General features: G+C 34.9%; 4 protein-coding genes across 6 annotated transcripts; 3 read left to right on the top strand and 1 right to left on the bottom strand.

The window, feature by feature from the left end:
• Nucleotides 1–402: 402 nt before the first annotated feature.
• On the top strand, nucleotides 403–4,068 carry LOC132909024 (uncharacterized). Of its 2 annotated transcripts, none has more exons than XM_060963612.1 (2): nucleotides 403–673; nucleotides 3,344–4,062. In XM_060963612.1, the coding sequence occupies exons 1-2, from the start codon at nucleotides 520–522 to the stop codon at nucleotides 3,949–3,951; spliced, it is 762 nt and encodes a 253-aa protein (XP_060819595.1). In that variant the 5' UTR covers nucleotides 403–519; the 3' UTR covers nucleotides 3,952–4,062. The 2 variants fall into 2 exon arrangements, with proteins under 2 accessions (XP_060819595.1, XP_060819596.1); XM_060963613.1 differs by lacking the exon at nucleotides 403–673 and adding an exon at nucleotides 1,963–2,346 and having other exon boundaries at nucleotides 3,344–4,068.
• Nucleotides 4,069–4,845: 777 nt separating this feature from the next.
• LOC132908995 (cytochrome P450 6a2-like) lies at nucleotides 4,846–9,351 on the top strand. The gene is made up of 7 exons (XM_060963545.1): nucleotides 4,846–5,314; nucleotides 5,912–6,108; nucleotides 7,017–7,386; nucleotides 7,450–7,787; nucleotides 7,888–8,115; nucleotides 8,381–8,632; nucleotides 8,862–9,351. The coding sequence occupies exons 2-7, from the start codon at nucleotides 5,925–5,927 to the stop codon at nucleotides 9,026–9,028; spliced, it is 1,539 nt and encodes a 512-aa protein (XP_060819528.1). The 5' UTR covers nucleotides 4,846–5,314; nucleotides 5,912–5,924; the 3' UTR covers nucleotides 9,029–9,351.
• A 58-nt stretch (nucleotides 9,352–9,409) lies between these two features.
• Nucleotides 9,410–18,860, bottom strand: LOC132909005 (nuclease SbcCD subunit C-like). 2 transcript variants are annotated; one of them, XM_060963575.1, is made up of 2 exons: nucleotides 18,681–18,860; nucleotides 9,410–10,793 (listed from the first exon to the last, which is right to left on the bottom strand). In XM_060963575.1, the coding sequence occupies exon 2, from the start codon at nucleotides 10,753–10,755 to the stop codon at nucleotides 9,613–9,615; it is 1,143 nt and encodes a 380-aa protein (XP_060819558.1). In that variant the 5' UTR covers nucleotides 10,756–10,793; nucleotides 18,681–18,860; the 3' UTR covers nucleotides 9,410–9,612. The 2 variants fall into 2 exon arrangements, with proteins under 2 accessions (XP_060819558.1, XP_060819557.1); XM_060963574.1 differs by lacking the exon at nucleotides 18,681–18,860 and adding an exon at nucleotides 14,945–15,023.
• LOC132909075 (uncharacterized protein CG45076-like) lies at nucleotides 16,151–19,129 on the top strand. The gene is made up of 5 exons (XM_060963661.1): nucleotides 16,151–16,178; nucleotides 16,241–16,299; nucleotides 16,694–16,867; nucleotides 17,973–18,176; nucleotides 18,839–19,129. The coding sequence occupies exons 1-5, from the start codon at nucleotides 16,151–16,153 to the stop codon at nucleotides 19,127–19,129; spliced, it is 756 nt and encodes a 251-aa protein (XP_060819644.1).
• The last annotated feature ends 367 nt before the right edge of the window (nucleotides 19,130–19,496 follow it).

Here is a 19,496-nt window from a genome sequence, read left to right as displayed (position 1 = left end):
AGATTATTGTAGTTATTGGGATTTGTAACACGTGAATCTCTATTGAAATTTCTTTTTGATGAGATTTGGAAGCTTAATAGTTCGTAATATAATAGTATAATTTCTTAAATTGCAACATTTTTTGCGTAAAAATTTTTATATCATATCGATGAGATTTTTCCGATTAAATTAAAATCAAATTTACAGTTAAGCAATGTTTTCTATGGTGGTAATTTAGCGGACTAGGCAAAATTAAGGTAGATTTCTGCTGTTTCGCGTAGTGAGAGAGTATTAGATTTTGGATATCGACTGTCGCTATAAACCCATGCACTGTACTGTGAAGTGGCGTCGTTACGGGCAATCTGCGAAGTTGGTTGAGAGGCTACCACAAATTTATGTGACATAGGCCATACGCAGCAACTAACGATGAGCGACAACGCGGTAACAGTGAGCGGCAGAGAGGGGACCAATTTTTGTCGATCTGTTTTCCACTATTATGTTTGTTATTTTAGTAACTATCTAAGCAGCAAATAAGTAGTAATGACGAGTATGAAGAATCATTTCGATATCGAATGTTTAATAACTGAAGTGCAATCTAGGCCGATTTTATGGCAAGATAATCATAAAGATTATAAAAATAAGTCTATCACAGACATGATATGGGAAGAAGTAGGAAAGCAGTGTAATTGTACAGGTAAAATGTTTATTCTATTCTTATATTGTTACATAATTAAATTAGCAACATAATTATTAATGGATACACTTGTAGATTAATAACTCAACCGATTTCGATGATTTTTAAATATATTGTGAAAATCGACATTTTGAATAACTTCCTTGTACGAAAATGTCGCACTCATTTAGTTTTCTAGATATTCGTAAAAAACTCCCAGTACTAGCAAATTGAATTCTGTCCATATGTGTGAATCTGTGATACATTCACAAATATAACCAAACGTTCACCGTTCCGTTTGCCGCTTGGCGATCTGTTTACATTACATGTTTACTAGCCATTGATCTGTTTATCTTTATATCATACTTTACGAACCTAAATAAATGATTTCCACGAAAATCTCGTTTAGGATTGCATATGCAAGTCTTCTGACTTGCTATTCAATGCAAAGTGAATAATACAGAATATACATTTTTAGTTGTTTTGTACATTTGTTACTGCTACTACTACTAAGGTCAACTTCAGACGAGCCGTTTGCGGCAAATCGCCGCAGCGGTGGGGCAGGTTGGAACAACAAGAAAATACCTGTGTATGTATTCTTCTTTTGTGAGACAGAAGAACTTTATTTTTCTGTTCTTTCAACGACATCGCAACGGTGTTGTACGATAAAACGTTACTCGTCTACACCGAGCCATATGAAATAAGCAATACAGCGAATGAGCGGCAGAGCGTTGCCGCGTTAAGCCGTGTATGACTTATTTCATATAACGAATTATTTTAATGCGATCGTACATATGTCTGTCTATGAGTTTGATTTATTTTCTGCCGCCTTGTTGTCGCTCCTTTGACCGTTTCTACCATTCGCCACTTTCTGTACGATCGAGGTCAAGGGTTTTAACAGTAATCGAGTCTAACTGCAGATGGCGTTTACTGGACTCGTTTTCTAGGTAATGGATGATTGATGGAGACGTACAAAAGGCGTGAGCTTTTTTGAGCAGCTTTAAAAAAAGGCACGTTCAAAGATATCAACTGTACTGACATAAATTGTAATATTTATAGTTTTTCTTTCATTCGTATACATATAACGAATTGGGTATATAAAGAGAATAGGGATATCTTCTAAATTAAGTGTTCTATTGAAGAAAAATAATTGTGAAGCTCATATAAGAATTCCTATAAGATATCTTAATTAATACGTATAATATACACGTATATATTTTTAAATTAAATGTAAAGAAATATGAAGTGGAGAATTCGAAGGAAAAAAAGATTGAAAATTATACTACATATCTTATACTACAGCATTTCGATAGCTACTAGCACCTATCGATTCCATTCAAATAGATGTGCGCATATTTTTTTATTTTAAGCTGTTGATCTGTATTTATTACTGCATCTGCCATCATCCGGTACAGGATTATCATCACTATTTCCTTCATTTAACTTCGTTGTCACTCGAATGTAGTCTAAATCATTATCTCTGTCTCTTTTTCGGATAAAATGTATAATATACAAACACATTTGATAAAAATGATTGCTTTATGTAGTGAAGTTTGTATATCTTTAGTCAAAAGACACGATATACTATGGAGAATACCGAATGCACGTTCAATTCATTTCCTTGTTATCGAGAGTGGTTTATTAAAGTTTTCTCTTTACGAAGTCGATGCTCTTCGTGGATATGGTCGCAGGAGGTATTATTTTTTACGGGATACGCTCAGTTTTCGGTTAAAATTTAAAAGAACGATGTTAGAAAGCTTGAAGGGATGAAGCGTTAAATTTGTCTTGTTCCAAAAGACGGAAGAGGGTTGACGTGATAAAAATGCTTCCATCTCTTTGCTTACTCCTACTACCAACTTCGATCGTTATAAATTTTTTGTTGACACCTTGCGATATAATAAAATGATAGCGCAAATAATTGAAATAATAAGAACCGGAGTTTGACGGACATCTAATTTATAATGGAAAACATCGATGTACTCAATACAGTTGGGAAATTTTCACCGATTGTAAAAGCCATTAATATCATTTTTTAAATGTTCCATTGTGAGTTTAGACATATGCAGCGTGTTCGAATTATCTCGAGTAAATTAAATATTTCGAAAATACTCGTATATTCGATCTTGCGGTGACATCGAAACCTCCTGTGAAGAACATGTTAAAATTTTTAAACATATATATCGTCATTTTTTATTATATATTTTTGTAGCTGATACTCATTGTCAGAGGGTTTCACAGCACTACGAACTCGACTTTTGCGCTATTCGTTATCAAGATACGAACTTTAAAATTCAAAGTGACGCCGGCATTAGCGTTACCCGATGTACATCACAAGGACACGTAAAGACATTTTCCATAAATACTACTACTAGTATGGCATTGTCGAAACACAAGATCGCAGTTCTTTGATGTTTCGAAAATAGTCGGTCCGTTTTCAAAATAGTTTCCAAAATAGCCACTTTTAGGTAATATCTAACACAGAAGATTTCAAGGTCACCGTAAGGTCAAATGCATAGATTTGTCCCATATGACACGATCGTACACAGTCGATTGATTTATTCGAAAAACGAATGCCAAATAACGAAAGACTGATCCCAATTCCTAAATACCTGCAGCATAACGAAATTGGCAAAAAATAATAAATATGTAATACGATGTTTGGAGAGTAAATGCAAATTTTTGTGCTTCCAGGAGTTGTTGCGAAATTGAAATGGAAGAATTTAAAAGACAGCTATAGGAAAAACATACAGAAGCTGCCCCCTTTGAAATCTGACTCGAAAGCAACAATCCCATGTAAGATCAAATGGCCCTATTTCGAAATGATGGGATTCATCAAGGATTATGTAACTCATACTCGCGGTGGAAGTAATTTGCCAGATAATTCGTTCATCAGCGATGATAATATCGAGGAACAACCTGATGAAGTTTCCAATGATAATGTCAAAGATACGAGTGATCTTGCAAGTACTTCGAATTGTACGCAGGAATATTCCACTTCCACACCTATCAAATTTTTGGATCCAGGATTTCACTCAAATTCAAAATTTTCACAAAAATCTAAATACAAATACAAAAAGCAGCGGAGGGACGTAGATATCGAATTTTTAAAGCTAGAGGAACAGCGGCTAAACTTATTGAAAAAAGACATAAACAACAAAAGCGAAGAAAACCCAGATCTCCAGTTTTTTAAAAGTTTACTTCCTTTTATGGAATCCTTATCTCCAATCGAAAAATTGGAAGTGAGAGGAGAGATACAGAATGTTATTATTAATAAACTACGATCTAGGCAACCAGTCTAGATGGTATACTGGTATATCCGAAAATTCAAACGTCATACATATCTATTGAGGAAAATCAATAGCAAACTCGAATATTTTTTTTTTTACATAAATTCAAAATTTATTGTAAGGATTAGTATTTAATAGTATTATTATATACATGTATGTGTAGATAAATCGATTTTGTAAATTCATGCTGTTTTTTTAATCTAATCAAATTTCTTTTGTCCGTCATCCGCTGTATGTACGTACACAATTTTGAGTGAATGTAACAGTAATAATATATTAATAGGATTTAAGTAATAATGAAAGGTTTCGCGTACGAGTTCCTTACAATACATTAAGCGTAAATAATTTTCCAAAAATATATATAACACAACCCTATATTATCGTTCCTAAACTGACTTTATGATATGATACAGTGAATTGCAATTTTACGGCTCTCTTGTTTATCCGTTGCAATCGTTTCCGGACGGTTCTAACTTTTTATGAAAGTGTTTTTTTTCAGACCATGTGTCCAACTTATAATTATTTACGTATGTCTTAACCATGACACATCATTTTTCGTTGCAATTAATCAACATATCAATTATCAACACATCGTTGATAAATTATCGAGCGTTTTGTTAAATATAATTACAACTGTTTCATATAAAAGACTAATTTTTATGCTACATTAGATATGTCTGCATTTAAATTTAATTATATATGTACGTACATGCGATATACACACATGTGTTATAAACAAATCAGCCGATGTATAACTAATATGTAAATAATGACTCTATGCAATTGTAACTGGCAACTTAAAGCATGTCTTACTATTAACTTATTGTCATGGATGTCACGATGTCAGGATTGCTTGTGCTTCTTCGTTTACATTTGAAAATTGCCGTTCTATATTTTAGTAAGTGTATATAGCAATTAATGGAAATAACTAAGTCTAAGCCTAACTAGCTCCCGTAAGTGTAATTATCTATGAAACGAAATGTAAAGTTATATTAGAAATTCATACAAAATTACCATTATTGCTACTGTATAAATATAGATTGTGAAAATTGTTAAACGAAAGCGTAATTTTAGAAAATATGATTAGGGGCATTAGGTTTGTGACATCATCGAGATAATTACCAGAAATTGATGAGAATTGTCGAATCATATGTATGATACATTACATTCTATTTCTTATATAATACATGCAACATGTATTTATGTTAACTATTACTTTACAAGTTCTATATAACACGAAACACAGCTTCCTTTTTAATACAAGTTCGTACACCTAGGTAGAGTAAAGTAAGGCGTTCAACGATACGAACGTAGAAATTGTTTTATATCATTATTTGTCATAAAGTGCGATTCTTCCTTAAAAATAACGTACAAGGTTGGAAAGAATTTATTAGGAATTTTTCTTGAGTATTCTCTTTATTAAGTATTGTTATTTGGAATTGCGTGTTTGTAAAATAATAATTACTATTTATAGTTTTGTATGAAAGATTGTTTAATTAAAAAATTATAAAACAATTTTGTGTTTGCTACGTTTCTTTAGGCTTGGTATATTCATGTTCTACTGGAATGAAAAAAAAAAAAAAAGTGTTTGTAATGTCATCGCGTGTGAATTATAATAAATTGACTCTAATTATAACAAAAATTTGAAGAATATATCTGTCCGTTTATTTGAACGACTTAATGTTCTCTAAGTATGAGAATAAATAATTTTTAAAGGAGAACATAAACGATGTAAAATCACGCACTTAGGAAATGTCTAAATGTTTTATTTTGTAGCTGTACAGATAGAATCATCGTTTAATTAGAATTAAATCGCTTTATAATATTATATATATAATAAATATATTTCAACATATTCTAGCAATCGAAAGAATTTGTTAAATCTTATTAACACGATAAAATATAAATAATACACTGACGAAAGAAATTCAGATTTTATTGATATTTCATAATGTTTATATTTGCGTTACAGACAATCAAGCACAATGTTATTAGCTACGTGGTTAATATCAGATATTTTGGCTATTTCAAGCGTTATAATTGCCGGATGGTACATCTATTACAAACTACATATCTTTAAATTTTGGCAGAAAAGAGGAGTATTTTATGTCGAACCTACCTTCCCTACTGGTAATATAATGCCAATTGTAATTGGCAAACGATCACAAGGTAAGATCACTGTGAATAAATATAAAACTAACGTCAATCACTTTACTCTAAAATTCGACTCAGCAAATCGAGAAAAATGCTGGTATTAAATTTTAAATTAAAAAGTCAGTTTACTTGAAAGTTGTTACTAGTCGCATACAATTGTTTACTGAAATTTTATTAATATCAATAAAATAAAAATCGTTAAAGAAGCAATCACTGCGAAAATTGTATCTAATTAGTATACCTTTCGATTTCGTACGATTAAATTGTACAAAAGCTGCATATTAGTTGACTTGGATCGGTCAGTAATCGAGGGAAGATCATATACATATCACACACATGTTTCACGCGGTATCTTATAAGAATGTCAACTACTGTTAAATGAAACAGTAAAAAAGGCAATGTATGTTATAAACGAAATGTTATGAAAGTGTTTTCACATTTCGAATAATACGAAACCATTAACGATATGTTAGATATAATATCCATTGCTATACGCGGCAATTCAGGCTATACGTTCTTCAGAGCATACGATGTTCGAGGCGTTGACACGACTCCAATGCCTGCAGCTTCTAAAAATTATCGGCTTTTGAGAAATGCACTGTGGCGACGGGAACGCCATCTTGTCATCTTCATCTTTCGTATAGATGTAATAAGATTGTTGGTAAAGAAGAGTCGTTGTTGACCCAGCAGAGTATCAAGAGTATATTTAACGACTCTGGATAGCCAATGTCCGTAAACTTTGATATAATCGAGCGCAGTTTGGTAACAATCGACTGGAACACGATGTTTTCAGTGATCGTTTCCCAGTTTGTATAGTTAATACGATTTGTTGGTCTCGTTTTGAAGGAGACGCGAAAAGACGTTAAAAACGCGCGCATTATTCATAATTTACAAGTGTCTATCATCAAGGTTTTATTTCGTAGCCGAGTTTTTCGGAGATATTTATCATCGATATAAACAGCATCCTCTTGTTGGTATATATATGCTTCACAAGCCATTTTTGATTATAAACGATCTTGATTTGATTCGAGACGTACTGGCAAAACAGTTTACAAATTTCCACGATCGTGGATTTTTTTGCAACGAAAAAACGGACCCGCTGTCCGGACATCTATTTCAATTACCTGGAAAAAAGTGGAGGAATTTGAGAGTAAAATTGACACCAACTTTTACCGCGGGGAAACTCAAACAGATGTTTCCGATTATGAAAGACATTGGAAATACCTTAGCGACATATTTGGAAGAAAAGGCACAGACAAGATCGACGATCGATGTAAAAGACGTATTTTCAAGGTATGTGTTCCTCGCGTATCATTCATCCATCGATGGTTTGACAACAAACGCTTGCTTTTTCAGATACGCCGTCGACATTATCATGTCAGCGGCATTTGGAATAACGTGCGATAGCTTGGAGAATCCGGACAACGAATTTCGCTATTGGGGAAAGAAGATATTTGATCCGAAGCCTCTTTGGAATGCTCTTATCGTATGGGCCCCGCAGGTTTTTGATTTCTTCTCCATACCATACACCGATAAGGATGTTACAAACTTTTTTATAAATGTGTTCAAAGAAACTGTGGAATATAGAGAATCGAATAACATCGAACGAAAAGATTTTTTGAATTTATTGATGCAGTTAATGAGAAATGGATATGTGGAGGCAGACGATAACTCGGAAGCAGCAAATCTTACAAGTAGTTATCCTCCCGTTTAAATAACTTTTCGTATTGATAAGTATTTCGATGTTAAAGACACCGATAATACAAAATTATTATTTTGTCGTGCTACAAATAGAAAATAAATTGACAATGACGGAGGCTGCTGCACAAGCTTTCGTCTTCTACTTGGCTGGTTTCGAAACATCTTCGACCACGGTAACATTCTGCCTGTATGAATTAGCGATGCATCAAGATATACAGAATAAAGTACGCGAGGAAATTCAAACACATCTGAAGAAGCACGGTGGTGATCTGACGTACGATGCTGTAAACGAAATGACTTATCTCCATAAAGTGATCTCTGGTATGTACGTGGCTACACTATTAGCAACAATCGTGCAACATTAAATTTAAAACATCAAAACGTTTCTAAGGTGTTGTATAACTGGTCCGTGAACTTTTATGCAAATCTCTGTTATTGAGAATATAATAAAAAACGTAGAATCTCGATAGAAAATTGATTGAAAGCCTTTATCTATCGACTAATTATAGAAAGCACCGTATTTTGAAAATTTGTCGAATATTTGATTATTTTGAATTAATTTTATATTTTTATCGATTCGTTTCAGAAACATTACGGAAATATCCTCCGGTTACCGTCCTAAATCGTATTTGCACAAACGAAACAACGATGGAGGGAACGAAATTTGTCATACCTAAAGGAATTGCTGTGACAATACCCGTTTTTGGTATTCATCGAGATGCCAACATATACCCAAACCCGGATAAATTTGATCCAGAACGATTCACCGAAGAAAATATAAAAGCTAGACATCCCTATGCATATTTACCATTTGGCGAAGGACCAAGAATATGTATTGGTAAATATATTTTTCAAAGTATTTTCTTAATATAATTATATAAGTAAATATAGATTAGTAAATATAACTACTCGATTTATGATAACGATAGAAAATTCCATCTCGTCAAATTAAAACGCAACTTGACAATGACATTTTCAATTAGTAATAAATTAAAAAATTTTAATCGCAATGAATCACTTTGTTTTTGACGAATCATGGTATTAAACACGTTGTTTCTACATTTTAGGATTAAGATTCGGCCTTGTACAAACGAAGGTTGCTATAATAAATGCTTTGTTAAAAAATAAAATGACACTCGCACCAGGCACACCAACTACTTTGGATTATGAACCGGGATCTCTTATATTAATACCAAAGGGTGGTGTACACTTGACTATCGAGCCACTAAAGTGACTGCATCGTTAAGAGTATTAACAATAACGACGTATTTGTGTTACACGTTTACAAGTAATTTTTACACACTTTTTACGGATTATTTTTTTATAGAAAAAATTCTGCAATTGTCGAAAAATAAAATTATGCGAAATATGGAAAGAACGTTTATTATTATGGTTTTTAAGACAAATTATAATAATAAATCAAAAAGAGACGCGAAGGAGGAAAAGTATGGAAAGTAAACTTTTAGTTTACGTTAATTCTTTATTTCTTGTTTCATACATCTCTAGATTTGGAAATAAAGTAACGGAGATTGTTATTGCCCAATATTCTTAAATCTATGTCGTGTTTTATTTCGAAAAACTTGACAACATTTATATTTTCGTACTATTTCGAAGGGGAGGAGAGGAGGAAACAGATGAAAGGAAATCAATTAGTGAGAGATTTAACAGGACAAAGACGAGGAGGCGAGGCAGAAGATATTTGACGTTTCAACAATATTTTATTTCACAGTCTGACACACAGAACATAATATTTCGTTATTCTTGAATGAAGACGGTAACAAGTACTAGATTCGTGTAAAATGTCCAATCCAAAATAATCTAGTATCGATAACCTTTAATATCGTAACTATCGGTAGGTAAAGCATTGGCTAGGCTAAGCAACTCTGAGCGATGAAGACCGCTTGGAGATTGAAGTGCTGGACCAGCTTCGTGAAGCAGGCCGGACGCGCGAAGAGCGGCTTCCTGGAGCGCGGCGGCTTCGTGAAGTCCGGAGGGAAGACGGAGAGCTTCCGCTTGGTGAAGCGCAGCAGGTGAACGGAGAGCGTCAGCTTGGTGGAGCGCGCCAGGTGCGAGAAGGGCACTGGGTTCGTGAAGACCAGCATCGAGAACGGCAGGTTCTCCGAGAGCACCGTGCCGAGGTGGAGGAAGTTTCGGGAGCGGAGAGGGATTGATCGGCTGGTGAGCCAAAAGCGCAGAATCAGCGGCAGCATCGGCAACGTGTGCAGCGGCAGCGGCAGCGTTATTTTGCGCGGCTGCGGCTGCGCTCGCAGCTTTCTCAGCGGCCGCTTGAGTGGTTTCGTAATCTAGGCGAGCAGCAGTGAGTTGCTCGTCCACCGACTCCGCTCGTGCCTTCGCCTGACCAAGCATGGTGGTTTGCGCCGCCAACTCGGCCGCCGACTCCGCGGCAGCTTGCGCCGCGCGATCAGCCGTCGCCTGTGCCGCGTTTAAGGCCGCTGTAACCACTTGCAACTGTTGCATCGCTTGTTTAGCGGTGGTCCTTGCCGCGTTTGCGGCACGTTCCGCTTGTTGCAGTTGCAGATTCTCCCCGTCTACCGCTACGTGGGCGTCTCTCGATTGTTGTTCCAGCCCTTGGACCACGATCTGTTTGCCAGCGAGTGCCGCAGCCGCGGTAGCCGCTGACTGCGAAGCAGCTTGCGCTAAGGTATTCTTCGCCACGAACGCCGCTTGTCCGGCCGCGGATCGTTGGTTATTTAACTGCGTGTGAGCTTGTTCTGCCGCGCCTTTCGCGATATTAGCTAAAGGACCACCAACGCTGAACCCTGGATGTGGCAGTCCACGACCATGAGCGAGTGGACCTGCAGCTAGTGCGGGGCCAGATAGCGCAGATTCTTGAGCATATTCGTATTCGTAACCTTGAGCTTGTTGCTCACGAACGTGCTTTCTTCCCGCACCACATTCTGCCAAACAAATACACGCGAATAACAGCAACAGCGTCTTCATTCTTGGTTTCGAATTATCTCCTTTCTCCTAGGTTTAATCTGTAAGAAGAAAATTTTATTTCCATACATAAACATAATACATATTGCTATATATTTCGAAAATGACAAATCGACGGTGATAAAAGTTATCGATCGTTAACGATTATGGTGAAAGCGATAAATATTATTCGACAATTTTGCACAATAAAAGATAAATATTTTACTCTATTACGTTGATACTACGTACATTGATTTAGATATAAAAGTATGATTAATTGAATATAACGGTGGGAAATTCTCGCGACAATTCTCCGATCTCTGAATTTTACAACAGTAGAATATTGCGTAGAGATCACGATAAAAGGCACGTTGAAGCATCAACGATACTACAAAATATAAAGTACTATCAAAGTAACTATTCGATTAATAACACTCTCTATAAAGCTTAAATACTCCTTCGTAGAAAGTTATTTACCCTCTCAAACTTTGACACAGAAGTATTTTGTTTTAATCGTTTAAAAAAATGTAGCAGAGATTCATCGATGTGGCAATCAACGTGTTAACGATATTTAGAAAGATTTATGTTTTGTATTTACCGTGCCAATTTCCTACTTTTAATCAGTTTCTTTATGCGACGTAGCCGAGAGATTTTGTAAAATTAAAAAAGCAATCTACATATGGGAGAACGCAACATGGTAAGAGATATATTTAATCGAAAAATAATTCTTACAATTTCATTATTCGCGGGAATAGCAACAAATATAACTAATTTCCCCTCAAAAAATAATGCTACTATGCCACTGAGTTTCGCTGGTTAAACTAGTGCATTTGTCTCGGGTTCAAAGCTGTTACACTTGCGTATGTACCTTTTTTTGGACACTCCCACTGGAAACCTTTGTGCCTTTCACATTTTAGCGTGTATTAGTCATAGAAGATTGGTAGCACGGCTTTGCCGCGGTGATAGTGCATAATGCAGGGTAACTTTTTTACTAGCTCGATAATATTTCCATGAGTCTTATAAATCCAGTTTCATACAAATATTCTGCATCGTAAGTATCATATGTTTGATAATTTTATTAATAATTATTCTATCGCTATGCAATAAAATTAGAATCAGTAAAGAGTAAGAATATAACTATATACTAAGAGCGAATAAGTTACAATGAGTAGATTATTACAATATATATATAATAATATATAATAATGGTAATAATATAATTATTATAAATTATTCGCTCTTGGTACAATTTGAAATTTAAACATCTCATCGAATAATCGACTTGCATAGTCATTGATAAGAGTAGTAAGAGAAAACGGTGGTTTAAATGCACTCGATGATGGAAGAGGAGCGTTTGTTAAGAAAATCAACCGCGTTTAACGCGTAACATCTATTGGATACAAATCGAATAAAACTCAAAATACGAAGAATAATACAAATAAAATATAGAGCATCCGAGTATAAAGATCACAGTAGAATCAAATACCATCGATGGTACGTTACATCGTTTGTAATTTCGAAATGAAAGTTGTATGCGAGGATGGGAGGAAAATTATTTTCCTGGCAAAGTCAAGTAACAAATATCTAAATTTCAAATAAAATAACAAATACCACGATAACTTATGTCCCAAATAGATCTTCACTTAAATAACCCCATGTAGTATAAAATAATAAATAGAATAAATAAATAGAATACATATTTTATTCGATGTAGGACGCCTTCGATATAGGGCGTTATTGAATAAATTTTCATTTAAATAATTATTTAAGCAGGGTGTCTTTCGTTATCTGAGAGTTCAAATAAAAAATAGAAATAAATTATTTCTTATTTCGACAAATTTGTTTCCACAGAGGCAGATCTAACATCTCGGTTAGAGAGATTGCTGTGAATCGCAATTTGTAATTTTTAATAGCGTCGACTACGTGTTAATTAATGTTAGCTATGACGAATACGCCAAAATCACATCAATTTTCGGACAATTTGTTCGAGAAGCGTGTAAATTTAGAAGCAAGCACGAACTGCGGTCTGTGTATCGAAAAGTAATCATATTAGCTTCACGATCTTTTCACTGTGCAAACTGAAACGGATAAGGTAAACGAGAAACGATTTATTTACACATCTTCGTTAATTCGTAATTCTAACGACTAAAGCATTATTTTAATTTGCTATTTATTATTTAATAGTTTTCATTTCTTTAAGTCGACGTAAGTATAGTATACTTTTAGCAACAGTAATGTAGTAAACTTTTAGTTAATAAGTATAGTAACTATAGTATACGATTAGTAATCGTATCGGAGCAAAATTTCATTCGATAGTAGAATGTATTTAAAGAGTAACGTGGACGACTTATGTCCGCTACATTTTAATCATGATCAGTGTAACTTCAGTCTTTACGAGGTATCAATGAAATCCTTTTACGATATTTCGGATTAATGTTAATTATTCATGACGTACGTCCCATATTTTTCTTTTTTTTTTTTTTGGTGCAGCTCTGTTGCAAGTCACGGCTGTTCAAAATTGAATATCTAGTTCCGTTACGCTCTAAAAAGCACTGCGTGTACGTATGTATGCGCATAAGTGCATAATTAAATCAATGGGAAGCAGACCTTATCTGTATGTGATCGTAAGAACTTTGAATGACGTTCGTTCAAGCTGAAAAAATGTACTATGAGTACATTTAGATATTTACAACGAAAATACTCATTCTAGACGATTCTAAATAGTAAGAAAGCAGTGATATTTATTAAATGCCCGCAACAATGTATTAAATGTAATAAAAAATTAGTAAAAAGATTTTAAACCACACGTTATCATCGTTGATAAATATGTATTCGACGAGTAAAATTACAGATTTTCGATAGTAATGCGATAAAGTAGTATAATAAGTTACTACAAGTACTGTCAGGACGAACATTTTCGAAAAGTTTTGTTGATAAATCGAAAGAGAAAATTACTAAACGTTGATGAACGTAACAGCTTTAGAAACAAAGGTTTTTAATATATAGGAAAATATTTATATAATGATAATTAAATAGTTTTGTTAATTAAATGGAAATATTTGAACTGAACGCGTAGACGAGTATTAGATTTCAAATAGAAGCGAAGGTGTACTTAATGTAAGTTATTATACAACTCATCCGTGGCCGTGAGAATAATTCTACCAGGAATGTTTAAAAATTGCGAAAATATGTCAAGGAATCGATACCGGTGGTACATGTTCGAAAGACAACGCAACAATGATATCGATCGATCGATTCTGCTGCATTTGAAACGAAGCTTATTTATAATTTTCTACACACGGTATCCCTCGATTTTATCTTCGTCATTTATGCGATGTGTTTATGAAAATTCATGCTTTCGTCAAAATGACAAGAAAAAAAAAAATTAAACCTAAATAGAAATTTGTTTTCGTACGCTTTGGTACCTTTAAGTTTCCCATAAGTGCATACACATCCGCAGTATACTTCTGAGAATTGATATTCGTATCATTTACAAAATTTCTTGAACAAATTTCTGTAAAATCTTAGTATTTTAATATTTTGATATTTACCTTTATTTTAAATTTATTCCAACTGTTTATATTTAAAAGCAGTTAAATCGAGTATTATTTTCACATAAATTGTGGATGCATATACATAGTGATGTATATAAAATGTAATTTACATTGGACCTAAATCTCAGAAGATACGCGACATAGTTCCGCGTACGAATAAACGAAGGCACACTGTGTAAAACAAATTTTGCTGTTCCCAGGGGTGGTAAAACTGATTAATACGAGGACAAAGATTACAAATTATTCGCAAGATACGTAGAAAAATATGTAGAATATTTTATCGATTACAGAAAATGAGAAAATTTATATATTACGAATTTTTATGTACGAAATTAATTAATTACTAATTTTGTATAACTTTTTCATTTTTTAATTTTTTGCCATCACTGCAATATATATCGTTTATTAAAAAATGTATTAAATTTGCAGGATAACAGCACACGCAATAGCTACAAGTTAATAATTGAAGGAAGGAGTATGGTAAATGTTTAAAAAAGCTTTTTAATAAATTCTAATCCCACGCTATTTATGTTCGAGTCAGACGCTTGCCAAGGAACGAAATGTTCAAAAAGTGAAATTATTAGAAACTTTCTCTCGTTACCTCGACAACTACAAAACGTAAATAAATGATAAATTGTCAACAAACTTTTAGTACTCACAAAATTCAAGACTGGTCAAACGGTCAAACGTTTACAGAATCCTTGCTGTTGCAGCTCGAAGAAACAACTATAAACTGATACCACTTACTTGGTTATCGTAGCTCTTATAGGCCTGTACCAAGAGCTAATGGTAATACGGTAGTTACGGAAGGGGTTCAGGATATCGAGAATAACGGTGCACAATGACTTTTCTTTAAAGAAATAACGTAGCTCAAATTTGTAGTAAACCGCGTTTTCTTTTTATTTTGAAATCAGCTTCTTACAAAATAAGTAACGTGTCTATATATCACTCGTACGTTTTAAGTCGTTCTAATCTAATTCCAAATACCAGATATATAGTGTACAACTCGAAAAGGAAGGAAGAAATAGCATCGTACATTAATAATTAAGCTGTGGACGTTTATGCGCTCGTGAGAGATTGGCAAACGCACAATTACACGAAATACGTTTATGCAAAATATAGCGTCTACGATGATAGGTAAAAAGGGTCGCTGATTAAGTTCCATGTCTCTAATTGTGATCATGCAAATATGAATTTGCATGAATATCAGCAGTTTATTTATAATATTAGGTGGGCTACTGTACTTGATATACGCCCGATAATTGTATTTTGTCCAAATTTTTGGAATATCATCCACCAGTTTTCATTGCTACATGTTACCTTGTTTCGAAACAATTTCTTTCGACATATTTTAATTTTTTGAACAAAACAAAGCTTAACAAAAATATGGGAGGGATGAAAAATTACTTGAAATTACTAGTCGAAAACGATCCAGTATACACAGATGTAAAAAGATACTCGACTTTGATAACGAATATTTATTTCAATACCATTGAGAATGTACAACGTTCAGAGTGTTTTATTTTAAATTTTTACGTACGTAATTTTCACAAAGATGATAATAATTGTGTTTCTTTTAATAATCGAAACTCTATAATATTTGATATACGATACAAAAAGTCAAATGAAAAATATCCGATGATATATCGATGATATATCATAGATACGCTACATCTACTACTATAACTATTCATCCTTCTTCGATATGCAAATCCGATACTTCGATACAATCGCGTTTCATTCGTTTCTCTGGTCAATGTGCTTTCACACGTCATACTAATTCGAAATAAATAATTTTATATTCAGATATATGATGATTTGTACGAATTACAATCCGGCATTTACCTAAATTTTTTCTTTCCAGAATGTACATCTTTTACGTTCTTTACATCGGTGAGTACTGTTACGAGAAGGTCTGGCTGTTATTTTCTAACCAAGTAAACGTAATATTTTAGTACTGCTGACGTTCGAATATTTTGACTGTGGAAGGGTGCATAAGATTCCAGTTGCCTTAGTAAGCCTAATGATACTTTTTATTAGTCACTTACACTTACACTTGGTTCAGCCACTCTTTTGCGCAGTTATATTCTAACGAAAATTCATTAATCAACCTTCGGTGAAAACCTTCGTGTCGTATATTCCGCTAAATTTATTTCGCGCAATTTTTATCTCCTACGTGTACCACGGTGTAATTTACGAATAACGTAGGATTCATAAAAAAATCTCTTTTTACAAGAAATATTACGGTACATAGAAGTAACGTTACGCGTATAACTTGCGACAAACGAGCAACGCGTGGCACGTTATTACGTTTCCAAATTATCCTGAAAGGTGGATCGATTTTTACACGTATATATGCAAATCACGATAATCGCTGGTAATTAATGGCACTCGCATTTTTCCGATAGAACCAAAGGGAAATTCGTTACGCCGATGACCCAACTTGTTCGCGTAATCCGAACAATCCAAACAATTCGAAGAAAACTCCGGAGAAAAGTAGTAACATCGCGCAGAAAGCTGCACAGGAAGCTAAGGCTGCTTCGGAAGCGCAGAATATCGCTGGTCAGCAAGCCGCTCGTCAAGTACTTACTTTTTTTCAAATACGCGTTTATATTTCATTTAGTCGAGCAGATGATTCGTCCTTTAATATCCAAAGCTTCTGAAAAGCTTACAGCGACTCGGACACTCGAACTCTCCCAAAGACCTCTTACGTATGTATTCCATACGAAACATTCAGAAATCTCGCAAGCGCTGCAACCAGACAGGACGATCTTGATTATATCGATACAACTTGAAACAGATCTCAGAATGCACGTAGGAGTTACGCAAGATATTTATTGGAAACATTCGCTAAAATGATTAAATATTGGTATATTCGTTATATTAACGAACCACGATATTTAAGCGAAAGTACCTTTAGCGCTAATCGTATGTTTCAGACTATTTATGCTGTGTATGGAACTTCGACGTGCGCTTTTAGATTCATTTTACCATTGTAATCGCGATAGTCGTGTCTTATTGGCAGACCGCGGATTTGCAAACAAAATATTCAAATTAAAATGTTTATTATAATATTCGGTAGATGAAACGAATTCCAACATAGCTTTCGTCTTTTTAGCTGTATTAATAAAAATGTAAAGATACGTGGTATATTCATAAAAGAATTCCGTGTTGGAAGAATTTTACGAGTCGCTGTATGCAACAACCAAATATGCGATAATTTGTTTTATTTCAGAGAAGAAGCGCGATCTATTTGTCAAGTTTTCATTACCTTTTTCGTATTTCTTGAACCAACAACTCGTTAGACACAAAAAGAAGATCCATATTACGCCAAGCCTCGAATCAAATCTCGTCTCTAACGAATCCAATTACGTCAGATTTGTTTCTCACACGTAGGATGCGCATATTCTATGAATGTTCGCATTATTCTCTGTTGCGAAAACATGCTGGCCGTGCGAGTGAACTCGCGTTTTCTACGAAATCGCTCAACTATAATTCCCACATAACAACTAAAAATAACATCTGTGAAAGTAATTGTGTTACATGTAGTCTGTAACGTTTCCTAGACGTGCATTACTCCGGCGCTGGGAACCGATCGAAAAATAGCGCGAGTTTGATTCTGTCGTCGTTTCGTTATTTACTAGAATTAGAATTAGAACATGTGTACAAACGTATGGTAATACGCAGGTAAAGACACAACTCGCTGAAAAAGCGGTACAGGCTGCAAAAGCAGCGGAAGAAGCGCTCACAGGGAAGAAAGTCGTAGTGGATCAGTTGCAAGAAGAAGTGAGAGAAGCGCAATCGGTTGTTCAAGAGGAATCCTCATCCTTGGAACAGGAACAAGCTAATGTTAACGCAGCTTTGCAAGCAGCGCGTCAGTCGCAAGATCAGGTGATATACTTGAATTTTATACGCTTGAGAAATATCTTGGTAAATTGGAATCCGAGTAACTTTATTTTCGAAGGGAAATAGATTTTTCTATTTATCGTTTACTTTCTATATTCTTATTTACAATAGCAGAACGATATGAAAAAAAGTATAATTAAATTGGAAAAAACCTTAACCGAAACGGGAAAGGTATACATAGGTCGTATGGAAGGCGAGTCTATTTACGTTACGTTAAAACGCAGTAAATCACACGAGGTACATCTATGGAGAAAAATCCTTTCGTGTAATTTTAATTTGATTTATTTACGGTAATTTATTCGATCGACTGGATAATTTTCTCAAAAATGCTATAAAATATTTGAAAAGGATCGTAAAGAGCGTGACGTACGTATATATTTTATGCAACGTATTTAGCAACATGTTCAACGTACACGCGTAAATATACGTGTATACGCGTGTACTTACGCCCAGCCGCCGTTCTCCGAAGTAACTTAGTTTTCTACCTACGTGCGTACACGACTCGTTGTATTCTTATTGCAAGTGGCGCACAATCTTACGATCCTCTAACTTGTCTATCCGGGATGACTAAGAAATACTTTCAATGTACCGTAAAAATGAGAACGGCAGCCTGATTAAAGAAGCTAGCTTACTTTGATCCAACGCAGTTAAAGACGCTGACGCACGCAGTACAAACGGCTAAGGCGAACGCGGCCAATGCCCAGGCTGCTGCGAATGGAGCTCAAAAAACTTTACGAGACAAGGAAGAATTGGTGGACGCGGCGAAACGACGGGTCGAGGAACTGTCGAATCAGCTGAGAGCCGCTAAACAGGAACTCGCCAACACGAATCGAGCAGCTGCTAAGGCAAATGCCGCGGCTAACGAGGCGAAAGCCAACGCCAGTAGAAACAAAAGGCGACTGGAAAATATTCGGAGGATGAGGATCATGAAAAGGTAACTGATCGTCTTCTTCATAGGCTCGATATTCGTCTCGAGATATTGCGCGATTTACGTTCAATTCTAATAAGATTTAATAAGAAATCCTAAATTACTATCGCGTACGTGTATATAAAGTATATACAGAGAAAATATTCGAAAGTACAGCACTTATATAGGGTGTATCATAAGAATTGCCGGAGGGTCCTTTACGCGAGGAGAGGTAACCCGCACTCTCGCTCTTACTTGCCGCCACTCTCGATGCGATCGTAAAGTAAGCTCGCGTCACGTCACGCACACCAATAACATTATATCGCTATATGGCAGTGACAGTGGCAATCCCGATCGTAATTCGGCAATGGACAGGGGGCACGAAAACGACGAAGAAA

This window comes from Bombus pascuorum, chromosome 7, assembly GCF_905332965.1.
Source record: "Bombus pascuorum chromosome 7, iyBomPasc1.1, whole genome shotgun sequence".
NCBI lineage: Eukaryota > Metazoa > Arthropoda > Insecta > Hymenoptera > Apidae > Bombus > Bombus pascuorum.
The sequence above is the reverse complement of the archived record's forward strand: the minus strand, read 5'-3'. Positions and strand labels throughout refer to the sequence as shown.